The following is a 14,733-nucleotide window of genomic DNA, read 5'->3' on the forward strand; positions in this document are numbered from 1 at the left end:
TTAATGCCCGTGGGCTAAGTAGATTCGCACAGTCCTGTGTCTCCTGCTGAGGCTGGATTGCCTGATGTGCAGCTCTCATTGCCCACATGGGTTAGCACTTAGCTAAGTCACTGTCCTAGTTTGCTTTTCTATTGCTGGGACAAAACCCTGACCACAGCAACCTAGAGAGGAGAGCGTTTATCTCCCCCAGATTTCCAGGTAACAGTCATCGCTGGAGGAAATAAGGGCAGGAACTCAAGCAGCACCTGAAGCAGAGATTGTGGAGGAGCACTGCTTGCTGGCTTCTTCTCCAGCTCATGCTCAGCTAGCTTTCTTACATAGCTCAGACCACCTTTCTAAAGATGATGCTGCCCACAGCGTGCTGGCCCGTCTGATAAGGCAGTTTTCCAGTTGAGGTTTCTTCTTCCCAGGTGATTCAAGGTTGTGTCCACTTGGCAATAAAGTTGATGAGGACAGTCACCATCAGGTCTTGGGCTTGCTGTGTAGTCCCAGCAGGCCTGTTCTCAAAAGCACTCTGAAGGCTGCTTGCCTCTGTTCTGTGTTGTAATGGAGTCCTTTTCTGAGGAGTCACCTCTCTTTACACCTGGCCTGGGTCTGCCTCCTTTGAGGGATAGATCCTTCACGGACTCTAGCTCTAAAGACCGGGAAACTTCTTGCAGACAATAGTCCTCTCCGCTCTCACCACTTGTCTCTCCTTTTCCTGTCTCTGCCCAGGCTGCAGGCGCGAATCGCACACCGAATTCAGGAACTTGAAAATCTCCCTGGGTCCCTGGCTGGGGACCTGCGAACCAAAGCAACCATCGAACTCAAGGCTCTTAGGTTGCTGAACTTCCAGAGGCAGGTGTGTCTGGTGGCCTCAACTCTGGGCTCATGAGGCATTTTCTGACAGTGGGGATGCTGGGTTCTGAGAATGCTTTGAGGGAGGTTACCTGAGATACCTGTGTGGTTGGGACTGTCTGGATCCCAGGATAGTTAGTCCACCATCATGGCCCATACTGCAGCAAGACCTGTCGATGGATAGCCTGTACACATACAGGTGTGGGCTCCTGAGGTTGCACTTGGCAGCTGGAGGGCCAGAGGCCTGATGAGTCTCTTCCTGAGGGTTCTGTGCTTTTACACATCCCTCCAGGACTGTATGTGTGGCTGTGGAAAAGTCCAGATCTTTCATGTTCTGCTCTTTGCGTGCCTCACCTTTGGTGCCTCCCAGGTGTCCTGTGCATTCCAGGCAGTTTGTTACACTAACATCTGCCTGGCATGTGCTCATCCCATGTGAGCATCACCACTGGTATCACAAACCCATCATGCCTGATGCCAGCATCTCCTTTTCTACCCTAAAGCTGCGCCAGGAGGTGGTGGTGTGCATGCGCAGAGACACAGCCCTAGAGACAGCCCTCAATGCCAAGGCCTATAAGCGCAGCAAACGGCAGTCGCTTCGGGAGGCCCGAATCACTGAGAAGCTGGAGAAGCAGCAGAAGATTGAGCAGGAACGTAAGCGCCGCCAGAAGCACCAGGTACGTTTGCTACAGCACCTTGCAGGGTGCACTCTGCTGGCCAGTCTTCCTGTGGCTCAGCTAAGAGTACCTGGGCACAGCAGTATGCCAGTACACAGGCCAAACAGTAAGAGAAGATGAGCAGTGATCACACTGGGCACGTAAGAGGTGGGAAAAGAGGACTAAGGACAGAAAAGGAGCCACCTCTGGCAAAAGGGGGTCATTGAGGTTTCCATGAGAGGAGACAGCAGAGAGACTTGAGCGGGGTTGCCAGACTGAGGAGGGGCAGTGGCCCTGGGACTGGAATGGGCTTCAGGGATCAGGGTAGCTAGCAAAGTGAGTCATAGAATTCACTAGAGAAAGTGAGTGAGGACCCTGTGGGATATGGAGTGTTTGTGCTTTTGCTCTGAGCAAGGGGAAAACCACAGGAGACTGACTGACTTCGATTATTACAGAGTCCTTCAAGAAAATGAAAATCTACAGTCCAGTAGGCTTGCAGATGAATCCAATCTGCTCATTTTTTTTTTTAAGGTTTATTTATTTATTATGTATACAGCATGTATGACTGCGAAGAGGGCACCAGATCTCACAGATGGTTGTGAGCCACCGTGTGGTTGCTGGGAATTGAACTCAGGACCTCTGGAAGAGCAGTCAGTGCTCTTTTTTTTTCCCCTGAGACAGGGTTTCTCTGTGTAGCTTTGTGCCTTTCCTGGAACTCGCTTTTGTAGACCAGGCTGGCCTCAAACTCACAGAGATCCGCCTGCCTCTGCCTCCCCAGTGCTGGGATTAAAGGCTGCGCCACCACCGCCCGGCCAGTCAGTGCTCTTAACCTCTGAGCCATCTCTCCAGCCCTGCTCATTTGTTTTGTTGTGTATTTATTTTATACAGATAGGCTTAAAATAAAAAAGGTTTATTTTATGCATATTTATTGTACCTTCATATATGCCTGTTACATGCATGCCTGGTACCCAAGGAGGTCAGAAGAGGAGAGCATCATATCCCCTGGGATTGGAGTTACACGTGGTTTTTAGCCACCATGTGGGTTCTGGGAATTGAACCCAGGTCCTCTGCAAGAGCAACAAGTGCTCTTAACCACTGAGTCATCTTTTTCAGCTTTGTTTATTTAATTTGGAAACAGAGTCTTCCTGTATAGCCCTGACTGTCGTTGGTACTCTCTGTGTAACCCAGACTGGCCTCAGACTCAGCAGTCCTCCTATCTCAGCTCCTGTATGGACCACCGTGCTGAGCTGGGCTTGGTTGCTCATTCATAGTTTCTACATGTCTAAAACAAGGACTCTTCCGGGATGGTGACCATGGTGTAGCTTTGTAATCTTTATACTCAGAAGCATCATAGATTTAAGGGCAACCTGAGCCCAAGGTATAGCTCATTGATAGAGTACTTGCCCAGCACATACCACACGGCCATCGGTTCAATTTCCAGTACCACACATAAGCAAATTTAAAGTCGGTGCTCAGTGTTGACCATGGTTAACGTTTTGGTATTTACCACTTCAGCTTCTGTGTGTGTGTTAATTAGAAGTTAAAATACCTGGGCCGTCGAGATGGCTCAGTGGGTAAAAGTTAACCTCCTACCTTCTCAGTGAAATTTAGATGCATTGATTTGTGCTTCCTCTGTGGAGTATTTCCCAGTTTCCTATGAATTTTGTCATTGCATCTCTCTTTGGGACACAGACTATAACTACTTTTGCTTTCTTGAGGCAGGTTCTTTTTTAGTCCAGGGTGGCTTGGAACTCAGTGATCCTTTTCCCTCTACCTCCCAAGCGCTAGTACTACAGGTGTGTACCCCACTACACTCAGGTGTGCAGGTAGTTTCTCACATTTCCGAATTAATAGTTGCTCTGGCAGTCTTGGAGTCACTACTGTATCAGGATAAGTTCCTTGAAGGGGCACAACTGAGCAGAGGGTGGGAGCATATTTGGAACTTGCTTTACAGTGTGTCGTTGTCCCCCAAAGAGGTTCAGTGGGGCACATGCCCTTGATCCCATCACCCAGGAGGTAGAGGCAGGTTGTTCTCTGAGTTCTAGGCTAGTCTGGTCCACATAGTGAGTTCCAGGACAGCCAGGGCTATGTAGTGAGACCCTGTGTCTAACCCCTCCCTCACAAAGGGGGGGTCCACTTGGTACACCCACCTATTGTGTCCAAGGGCCCCTGTCATTGCACAGGGGTCAGTATCAAATTTTGTCATGGCAGCCTTATTATGTGGATGGCACCCCCCTCCATTTTCTTTGAGTTGCTAGCGATGGAACCCCAGAGCTCCATGTATGTTAGAGAAGTGCTCTGCCACTGAGCCAGTTCTAGACACTCCTAGCTGTGGGTACAGTTGTGTCTTAGTGATCTGGAACTTAGCCATCCCTCCACGATGTCTCTCTGCAGGAGTACCTCAACAGCATCCTGCAGCATGCCAAGGACTTCAGGGAGTATCACAGATCAGTCACAGGCAAACTCCAGAAACTCACCAAGGCTGTGGCCACCTACCATGCAAATACCGAACGGGAGCAGAAGAAAGAAAATGAGCGTATCGAGAAGGAGCGAATGCGGAGGCTTATGGTACACCCAGTTTTCTTGTTTTTGGTTACTTGTTGGCCCTGGGTATAGCAAATTCTGGGTTATTCACCCAGGATTACACTTAGATGCTCTGTAGCTTGGCTTAGAAGTAGAGCTGAAGGAAGAGCCACATGGACTTGGGAGGCAGAGGTCTGTGGCCTTCTGACTGTTAGGACAGAGTAGCTCTGAGTTCTCTGGGCCCCATGAGAGCCATGGAAGGTACAATGAAATGAAGACTCTCCACCCAAATGAGTCCAACTCATGTTTCATCATGGTGGAGCTGCTAACTGGACAGATTGTTACCTGCTCTGGGGACACACAGGGGAGCAGAATAATTCCTGTCTTCATGGGGCTCATGTTTGCCCTGGAAGGAACAAAACAGACATAATAGTACTGGTCAGAGACAGTTGAGGAGGGCTAGGGCTGGGCAGCTGTGAGACAGGCTTGGAGCAGTTGAGGGGAGGGTCCAGTGCATAGTGCAGAGTGCTGTGGAGAAGAAGAAGAGTCCAAGGAAGAGAGGAGAGGGTCAAGGAAGCAGGACACACACACACCAAGTACAGCCAGTCACCACTGGGGCCCTAGAATCTCATTGGGAAGGAACAAGACACCGGCTCCAAGAGCTTGCAAAGTTGGGTCACGTGGTGCTTGCAGGCCATCAAGAAGGAAATAGATAGCCGGGCGGTGGTGGCGCACGCCTTTAATCCCAGCACTCGGGAGGCAGAGGCAGGCGGATCTCTGTGAGTTCGAGGCCAGCCTGGGCTACCAAGTGAGTTCCAGGAAAGGCGCAAAGCTATACAGAGAAACCCTGTCTCGAAAAACAAAACAAAACAAAACAAAAAAAAAAAAAAAAAAAAAAAAAAGAAGGAAATAGATAATGGAAAGAGTACCCAGGGTAACTTTTCTGATGTATAGTAGTTTTCGTTTTATGTGAAACAGGGTTTCATTATAACCCTGGCTAGCCTCCTTTGCATAAAGCAGGCTGGACTTGCATAAAGCATAAAGATCCTCCTGCTGCTGCCTCCCAAGTGCTGGGATTACAAGTATGTTCCACCTCGTCCTGTTCCTGTTCTTGTTCTTTCATAAAAGGATGTATAAAGGGCCAAGCTGAGATTTGTGGAGATGGGCCTAGATCAGGTTGAGAGAAGGTGGATTGAGATTTGTGGAGATGGGCCTAGATCAGGTTGAGAGAAGGTGGATTGAGATTTGTGGAGATGGGTCTAGATCAGGTTGAGAGAAGGTGGATTGAGATTTGTGGCCATAGGGCCCAGATCAGATAAGAAGGTTGGGATTTGTGGTGTGTTTTTTGGACAGGGAGTCTAAAACTCATTTATGCCCTCTGTGAATGGTTCATGGCAGGAGCTGTCTTGTCTGGCAGTTCCTTCCAAGTCCAGCATGGGGTTAGGGGGCAGGGTGCAGCAGCAGTCATGAATGAGCGTCTGCAGTTCTCAGGGGTGCACCCCTACAGGCCTATGTTCCGTCCTCCTTGGTTTTACAGGCTGAAGACGAGGAGGGCTACCGCAAGCTCATCGACCAGAAGAAGGACAAACGCCTGGCCTACCTCCTGCAGCAGACAGACGAGTATGTGGCCAACCTCACAGAGCTGGTGCGGCAGCACAAAGCTGCTCAGGTCGCCAAGGAGAAGAAGAAGAAAAAGAAAAAGAAGGTTTGCTGGGCCTGACTGGAACAGGCACCCCTTGTAATTGGCCTGGCTCTATGCTTGGTGGCCTGGGCCTATGAGGTCAGGTTGACCTTGTCTCTTTATTTGCAGAAGGCAGAAAATGCTGAAGGACAGACACCTGCTATTGGACCAGATGGTGAGGTGAGAAGTTGGGCTTTCTTACAGAATTGCTAGCCAGCCCTGGGATATGCATCTCTTTGAAATCAGATTTTGATTTCTTCAGTGGGGTGCTGGTGGTGTGGATTTCCTCCTTCCTCCTTGTGAGGGTGGGTGCTCAGGCTTTCATATCAGGCACTTGGCCCATCAGGTCATCTTGCTGGCCCAGGGCTGAACTTCCACTTTGGATTGTCTTGCTTCCACTTAGTCCTTTTTGTAATACTTCAAAGTTTTTTAAGTCGGGTGGTGGTACCGCACACCTTTAATCCAGCACTTGGGAGGCAGAGGCAGTTGGATTTCTTGAGTTTGAGGCCACCTTGGTCTACAGAGTGAGTCCCAGGACAGCCAGGGCCACACAAGAAACCCTGTCTTGAAAAACAAAACAAGTCTTTTTTTTTTTTTTTTTTTTTAATTTTTAGTTTATTATTATTATTGTTATTGTTGTTGTTGTTATTGTTACTATTTTGGTTTCTCAAGACAGGTTTCTCTGTGTAGCTTTGGAGCCTGTCCTGGAACTCACTCTGTAGACCAGGCGACCTCGATCTCACAGATTTTAGCCTGCCTCTCTACAAGTGCTGGAATTAAAGGAGTGCGCCACCTGGCTCTTTTAGGCATATTTAAGCATAGCACAATTACAACTTATGCTGGTTATGATTAACTCAATCCTGCATCCACAAGAAATCATCCATAAATCCCTTTGAGGAACAAAGTAAGCTAAATATAGGTCAGATACGACTGCATCAAAACTATTTTTAAAGTCCATAAACATAAAGTTCTGTAGATTGACTGAGAAAAACAAATTCATTATAAGGATCTGGGAATGGGAGGGCCTGATGCTGGAGAAATTTTTAGCCACTACAGCACAAAAAGGTCACCAGGCTAGAAAGAATGTTTGTTCCAGCTTCTATGCTGGTAAGAAGATTTGTCATCCTTTTCCTTGAAGGGACAACCCTATATGCTTAACATTCCAGGTTCTACTCCTGCAGTGGTTCTCAACCTTTTTTTTATTTTTATTTTTTATTTTTTGGTTTTTTGAGACAGAGTTTCTCTGTGTAGCCTTGGCTGTCCTGGATCTCACTCTGTAGACCAGGCTGACCTCAAACTCACAGAGATCCGCCTGGCTCTGCCTCCCTAGTGCTGGGATTAAAGGCATGTACGGCTGCCTCCCAGCGGTTCTCAACCTTCTTAATGCTGCAACCCTTTAGTACAGTTCTTTATGTTGTGGTGACCCTCAACAATAAAATTATTTTCATTGCTACTTCATAACTGTAATTTGTGCTGTTATGTATCCTAATGTAAATATCTGTGTTTTCTGATGGGCTTAGGCAACTCCTGTGAAAGGTTCATGCGACCTTTAAAGGAGACGTGATTCCCAGGTTGAGAACTGCAGCCCTAGTGCATGTTTGTGAGCACAAAGACCTTAGTGCCTCCTTCACTACTTTCCATTCCATGGGTGTTCAGGCAATTCTCTTTGAAGATATATTACAGGAATCTTTTAGACTGGTAGTGGTGGTTCAACAGGTGGATCTCTGTGAGTTCAAGGCCAGCCTGGTCTGCAGAGCTAGTTCCAGGACAGCCAGGGTTACACAAAGAAACACCAAAAAAGAACCTTTTGTTTCACTGTGTTTGTGTGTTAGGACTAGTGATGTCAGGTTAACTTCAGGTCATTTGTTTCCTTCTGTCTATCTTTTTGTTTGTTTGTTTTTTTTTTGTTTCTTGTTTTCCGAGACAGGGTTTTTCTGTGTAATAGCCCAGGCTGTCCTAGAACTCTCTCTGTAGACCAGGCTGGCTTCGAACTAACTCACAGACCTGTCTGCCTCTGTCTTTCGAGTGCTGGGATTAAAGGTGTGTGCCACTATTGTCTGGCGGACATTTATCTCTTGAAGCTCTTAGAAATTTGTCTCACCGAACACTTCTGTATCATGTTCTTTTTTGGATTCTTTTTTTTTTTCTTCTATTTTATACATGTATGCCTGCACGATTCTGTGTTTGCAGGTGTGTGTACATGTGTAGACTAAAAGACAGCTTTGAGTCTCATTGTAAGAAGCTCTACCCATTTCCTTTGTGAAAGGGTTTTTTTTATTGACCTAGAACTGAGCAGTTAGGATGGATTTGCTGGCCAGAAAGCCCCTGGGGTCCTCCTGTGAGCCTCCCAGTGGTGGCATTGTAAGTATGCCACCTTGATTGCTTTCTGCTGTGCATGCCAGGGCTTACTTGTGAGGCAAGCACTCTGCTGGCATGCTTCCTCCCCGGTTCCCTTGTTTTCTTCTGTTGAGGCTGGCCATGAAATCTCTGGCCAAAGATGACCTGGAACTTCTGATCTTGTCTTCCTCTCCAGAGTTATGGCATTGAGATATGGACCACTATATTACCGTTACCTTTTTTTTTTTTTTTTAAATAATTAGTCTTTTCAAGACAGGGTCTGAGTAACACAGTCTGACCTGGATGAAACTCATGTAGACTTAAGCTGGCCTCAAACTAACAGAAATCTGCTTGATTCTGCCTAGTGAGTGCTGGGATTAAAGGTGTGGGCCACCATGCATGGCCCATCTTTTTTTATTTTATTTTGTTTCTTTAGTTAGTATTTTTTTGTTTGTTTGTTTTTTGTTTTTTGTTTTTGTTTTTGTTTTTCGAGACAGGGTTTCTCTTAAGTAGCTTTGCGCCTTTCCTGGAACTCACTTGGTAGCCTAGGCTGGCCTCGAACTCACAGAGATCCGCCTGCCTCTGCCTCCCGAGTGCTGGGATTAAAGGCGTTTGCCACCACCGCCTGGCTTAGTATTTTTATTTCATGTGTATGAGTGTTTTACCTGTGTGCATATCTGTGTACCAAGTGCATGTCTGGTTCCCCAGAGGTCAAAAAAGATGTCATATTCCTGAGAACTGGAGTTATAGACAGTGGTGAGCTACCATGTGGGTGCTGGGAACTGGAACCAGGTCTTCTGCAAGAGCAACAGATGGTCTAAAGTGCTGAGCCATCTCTCTGGCCTCTGGCTTGCTCTCCTACTCTTCTTTTTAAGGTAGGATCTTTCTATGTAGCCTGGGCTGTTCCTGAACTCTGTAGACCATACTGGCCTCAGATTCACAGAGATCCAACTGCCTCTGCCTCCCAAGTGCTGGAATTATTATGTGATAATAATAATGATCCCAGGATAATAATCCATGAGATCATTATGTCTAGCTTTTGGGTTTTTTTTTGTTTGTTTTTAAAAGATTTATTTATTTATTATGTATACAGGAGAGGGCGCCAGATCTCATTACAGATAGATGGTTGTGAGCCACCATGTGGGTGCTGGGAATTGAACTCAGGACCCCTGGAAGAGCAGTCAGTGCTCTTCACCTCTGAGCCATCTCTCCAGCCCCTAGCTTTTGTTTTTAATGTAGATTCTTGTTATGTAGTCCAGGCTGATCTTGAACTTATTATGTAGCTAATGCTGGCCCTGAACTCAGAACTCCTGCCTTTCTCAGTCTCCCTAATGCTGGGATGACAGGCACACCCCATGCCCAACTCCACTATGTGTGTTTAGCTTTTTTTTTTTTTTTTTTTTTTTAACAATTTATTTATTATGTATACAATGTTCTGCTTGCATGTGTCCCTGTAGGCCAGAAGAGGGAACCAGATCTCATTACAGATGAGATCTTGTGGTTGCTGGGAATTGAACTCTGAGCCATCTCTCCAGCCTGTGTTTAGCTCCCCCCCCCCTTTTTTTTTCTTGGTTTCTTGAGGTAGGGTTTCTTTGTTTAGCCCTGGCTATCCTGGAACTCGCTCTGTAGACCAGGCTGGCCTCAAACTCAGAGATCCAACTGCCTCCTGCCAGCCTGGTCTCTATAGAGTGAAGTTCCATGACAGCTATGACTACACAGAGAAACCCTGTGTCAAAACAACAACAGAAGGTTAAAAGTGCTGAGGTCTGATACTTTCTCTACCCTAATATTTGAATTAGAGTACCCTAGGGGGAGTCTGAGTCTCAGTTACCTCAATTGTTTTTTTAACTTATTCTTTTGTGTTTGGGTATTTTGCTTGCATGTATGTCTGTTTACTGCATATGTGCCTGGTACTCCCAGAAGTACCCCAGAAGAGGGCATCAGATCCTCTGGAACTTGAATTAACAGCAGCCATGTGGGTGCTGGGAATTAAACCCAGGTCCTCTACAAGAGCAATCGGTGCTCTCAGCTGCTGAACCATCTCTCCAGCCCCCCTGTCTCAATATTTCACCCCATACTACTGACTAAAAAGCGTAAGTGAGGCTGCGAGCAGGCACCGAGTGACCTGGGCACCATGAACTCTTAACGAGGAAGCGCTACAGTAATCTCTGTGCTCTGGAGGCTCAGGCAGAAGGCTGAAGCAGGCAGGTTGCCAGCCTGAGCTAGTAAGACCTGGTCTCAAACAATAAAAATAAACACTACAAACCCCCACGAAGTGGCTATGCGCTGTGATATGCCAGTCCATATGCTTTTACAGTAATCTAAGAACATCTGTGCTGGCTAATGTTTTGTCAGTATGACAGAAGCTAAGGTCATCTGAGAAAAGAACTCAGGGAGGAAGTCTTTCCTAAGATTGTCCAGTGGGCAAGCCTGTGGGCCATTATCATCAGTGATGACTGATATAGGAAAGCCAGCTCACTGTGGGTGGTGCCACCCCTGGGCAGGCTGAGCAAACAAACCATGGGGAGCAAAGCAGTAAGCAGCATTCCTCCACAGTCTTTGCATCACTTGCTTCACTCAAGTTTCTGCCTAAGTCCCTATCCTGATTCCCTCAGTGATGTGCAAACTGTGATAAACCTTTTCCCTCTCCAAGTAGCTTTTGGTTGTTAGCACAGCAATAGAAACCCTAAGACAACATCCCGAATAAAGTCCCTTGGAATGGCCATCTCTAGGAGAATAGCCACAGCAGAATGCTTCTTTGAGGTCAGCCTAAAGAAGCAAGTGTGCACTGCTGTGGCTTTCCTGAGGGCTTGATAGGAAGTGCCGGGATCAAGGGCATGTGCCATTACCCCCTACTTTCACCTTTCTAAAGTCATCTGCTGTCTCTCCTCTCCTCTTGTGTTCTGATACTATGTATTCACACTGGCTTCAGTCTTTCCATCTCCCATCAGCTAGGATCATAGCCCTTCTAAGTGGCCTCTTTTGGATCCCAGGATGGGAGTTGGGGAGCCTTGGGTCATGACAGTCACTTTCTTTCAGCCTCTGGATGAGACGAGCCAGATGAGCGACCTTCCTGTGAAGGTGATCCATGTAGAGAGTGGCAAGATCCTCACAGGCACAGATGCCCCAAAAGCTGGGCAGCTGGAAGCCTGGCTTGAGATGAACCCAGGGTGAGTTGGATGCCTCCTTCATGGGACTTGGCAGCTGTGGTGATGGGTGTGGTGGTAATCTAATTGTACTGAATTATTATTTTGATTGTATGTTAATAAATAAAGTTATCTGGGGGTCAGAGCTATTAGAGCCATAGCAAGAGTGTGGCGGTGGTGGCACACGCCTTTAATCCCATAGATATCTGTGTGTTCAGGGATACAGCCAGCATTGGAGACATATGCCTTTAAGACCTAGGGGGCTGTACATTCAGACAGTGACGAGGCAGTCATGTGTTTGGGTTTACAACCAATGAGAAGGCAGAACAACATACTATAAAAAAAACGAACCGACAGGAAGTAGGTCTCTTTTCGCGAAGCTGGGACAGCAGGAGGAAGGGTGAGATTTTAGCTCTGAGCTCTGACTTCTCGGCTTTCTCTTTTACATTGTTTCTGTGTTTCTTATTTAATAAGACAGTTGGTTACATCTACAGATGGGTGCTGGCGTTTGGGGGCCAGGCCAGGTTCTAGGAAAGTAAAGCTGCTCTGTGCAGGACACGCATCTAATGACTGCTGTTTTCCAGGTATGAAGTGGCTCCCAGGTCAGACAGTGAAGAAAGCGGCTCCGAGGAGGAGGAGGAGGTAGGAAGCCACTTGATCTTCCCTGTTAGTGGGCCTTCCACTTTGTTTGTGCCGGTCACCCTGTGGGCTGTGCCCTTCGTGCCCTGTGTGCTGGCCGGGCATGGTGTGGCAAGGGCAGCCGGGACCCCGGGCTTGGCTGAAAGTGGTGCTTCAGAGCTTCACTGACTTGCAGACTGTTTCCATTTAGGGCCGATCCAGTGTCAGTCATCTCCTCGGTTGTACTGGCCTCATTTCAAGCGCTCAGCATCACTTCTCTGAACACTCTGCTGCTTTTGTTCATTCTTTATCAGTGCTGTGACTTAACAGTCATGTGTGCGTGAGTGCCCCGTATGTTCAGTAGCCACCCAGGATTCTCCCGTTCATGCCTCTTGATGGCTCCTCCTGCTCTTGCTCCCTGGGCTTTGTGTTTCCCTCCCTCCCCACAGCATTAGGTGGATGGCATGCCATCTACTCCAGCTTTTCCCTGTTGAGTTGTGGTGCTAGAGGACTTGTGGTTCTATGTCCACTAGAGTCTTGAGGGCCACCTGTCTCCTTAGAGTCTCTCCAGCTTTAGGTGTATATGTATAGAACCTGTTTGTTTGTTTGTTTGTGATAGGGTTTTGCTATTTTGCACATTCTGGTTTGAAGCTCAGACATACATTCCTCCCGCCTTTCTGAATGCTAGAGTTATAGGTGTGCACCACGATGCCCAGCAGAGAACTTTGTTCTAATTTAAACCGCTTCATTGAACACTTGGGACTGTGGATCAGCCCCTCACACCAGGGTTAGAATGTCAAGAAATGGTCAACCAGAAAGCAACCCTTGAGCTGTCTTTCTGTGGTTGTCTTTCCTTCCCCTCTTGCCCCAGGAAGCCCCAGAACTGGTTTTTTTGTTTTGTTTCGTTTTTGTTTTTCTATTTCTTGTTTTATGAGTCCCCCTTTATAGCCCAGGCTAGGTTCAAACTGACTATCCTCTAACTGCTGGGGTTACAGCAGTGCACCCTCACACCCAGCTCACCAATCTGCTTCCCATCTCTAGATTAGCCATTTGTGGACAAGCTGCAAATGGAGTTGGAGCACCATTGTATAGCATGTTACTGAGGTTCATCCATGTGTGGTGTGTACCAAGAACTTGTTCTTTTTATTACTGCGTTGTGTTCCATTGTATGAAGAGACCACATTTTGTTTACCCATCCACTAATTGGTTGACACTTATGTTTCCGTTTTTGCTATTATGAATAATGTTGTGAACATTTGCAAACATGTTTTGTGTGGACATATGTTTTCATTTTTCTTGGGTAGATTCCTAGGCGTGGAATTGCTGGGTCACGTGGTAAGTTTATGTTTACTTTCTAAGAGACTGCCAACTGTTCTCCAAAGTGGCTGTACCATTTCACGGGTTCTGGTTTCTTCATGTCCTCACCAACACTTGGTATTGTCTGTTCTTTTGCTTATGGCCATCTTAGTGGGTGTGTGGTGGTATCTCATTTGGTTTTGATTTGCATTACCCTAGTAAGTAGTGATGTTAAGCATCTTCATATGCACATGTGCTCCATTCATCTGTCTTCCTCAGTGGAAGTCTGTTGAAGTCTTGACTGGTTTTAATTGGCCTGCCATCCCAGTGAGCAATCAGTTCTTATATATTCTGGACACACGTTTCTGACCTAGTGTATAATTTGCAAATATCTTCTAGTATGCTTGGTTTCTCACTCTCTTTTTCTCTGTGTGTGTGTGTGTAGTGTGTGTGTGTTTTTTACTTGTGTTTGTGTCTGTAAAGGCACACACATGCCACAGTGCCTATGTAGAAGTTAAGACAACCTTGAGACTGGGGATTCTTGTTGCCTGCTGTGTACCCCTGGTGAGCTGGCCCACAAGCTTCCAGGGATTCCTTTGTCTCTGCCTCCCAACTCACCTTAGGAGCACTGGGATTAACAGATGTGCACTGCTGCACCTGGCTCTGTGTGGATTCTGGGGATTGAATTTAGGTCTTCACACTTGTACACAAGTGCTTTACCCACCTGCCCCCAGCCCCCAACACTGTGTTTAATGGGTTTTAACTGCTTTCATCATCCTGTAGGCTCAGAGGTGAGGATTCCTGAATTCCCGATTTGGATACTTTAGTGATTTGTCTCACTTTGTTGATTGATCTATGCTTAAATTATTGATGTGAGGCTGTTTTGGGATAGAAATAGTGTTTACAACCTATATGTTTAACACTGCACTCTTGGGTACATTTAATAAAGTTTGGCTCTCACTATGTATAACTCAGGCTGGCCTTGAACTGTTTGGCCAGGATGGCTTTAAACTCGAAATCCCCCTGCTTCAGCCTCCTAAGTATTGGTAATTATAAATGTTCCCTTTCAACTCCCCCTACTCCAAAAACCTAAGGCTTTATACACGCTATATAAGCATTGCTGTGTGTCTCATAAATTTTAATGAATTTGGGTGTTTTTTTTTTTATGTTTTTTATGTTTTTGAGACAAGGTCTCTCTATATTATGTAGCTCTAGCTGTCCTGGAACTTGCTATATAGATTAGGCTGGTCTTGAACTCAGAGATCCACCTGCCTCTGCCTCCTCCTGTGTGCTTTTGTTTTTGATACTGGGGTTGAAAAAGGCCCCACTTACTCTAGGGAAGTACTCTCTACCACTGAACCCTAGCTCCAGCAATCATTTTATATTTATATAGTTTTGGCACTCAGGAAGTTTTGTTTAAAACAAAAGGATGCACACATACACGCAGTACACAAAGGGACATATACACCTATGGGGAGGATGGAGAATCCAGACCCAGAATCCCAGTATTTTATTTTTGTTGTTATCCAATCTGGACTTATTCTAAAATTTATTATCATATGTGGGCGAGGGTAGGTGTATGTCATATGCATGTGAACTCCAGGCATAAAACTTGGATTGTAGCTTTGTGTAACATTTACCA

General features: G+C 46.5%; 1 protein-coding gene across 12 annotated transcripts in view; it reads left to right on the plus strand.

The window, feature by feature from the left end:
* Nucleotides 1-14,733, plus strand: part of Smarca4 (SWI/SNF related BAF chromatin remodeling complex subunit ATPase 4) — a 94,007-nt gene that overhangs the window by 21,904 nt on the left and 57,370 nt on the right. For all 12 annotated transcript variants that reach the window (XM_042280512.2, XM_076575862.1, XM_076575858.1 and 9 more), the window contains exons 7-13: nt 715-841; nt 1,338-1,511; nt 3,885-4,058; nt 5,551-5,718; nt 5,824-5,874; nt 11,071-11,201; nt 11,762-11,819. In XM_042280512.2, the coding sequence (XP_042136446.1) occupies nt 715-841; nt 1,338-1,511; nt 3,885-4,058; nt 5,551-5,718; nt 5,824-5,874; nt 11,071-11,201; nt 11,762-11,819 (883 nt within the window). The remainder of the gene's footprint in view (nt 1-714; nt 842-1,337; nt 1,512-3,884; nt 4,059-5,550; nt 5,719-5,823; nt 5,875-11,070; nt 11,202-11,761; nt 11,820-14,733) is intronic.

Source organism: Peromyscus maniculatus, chromosome 7 (assembly GCF_049852395.1).
Source record: "Peromyscus maniculatus bairdii isolate BWxNUB_F1_BW_parent chromosome 7, HU_Pman_BW_mat_3.1, whole genome shotgun sequence".
In the NCBI taxonomy this organism is placed as follows: domain Eukaryota; kingdom Metazoa; phylum Chordata; class Mammalia; order Rodentia; family Cricetidae; genus Peromyscus; species Peromyscus maniculatus.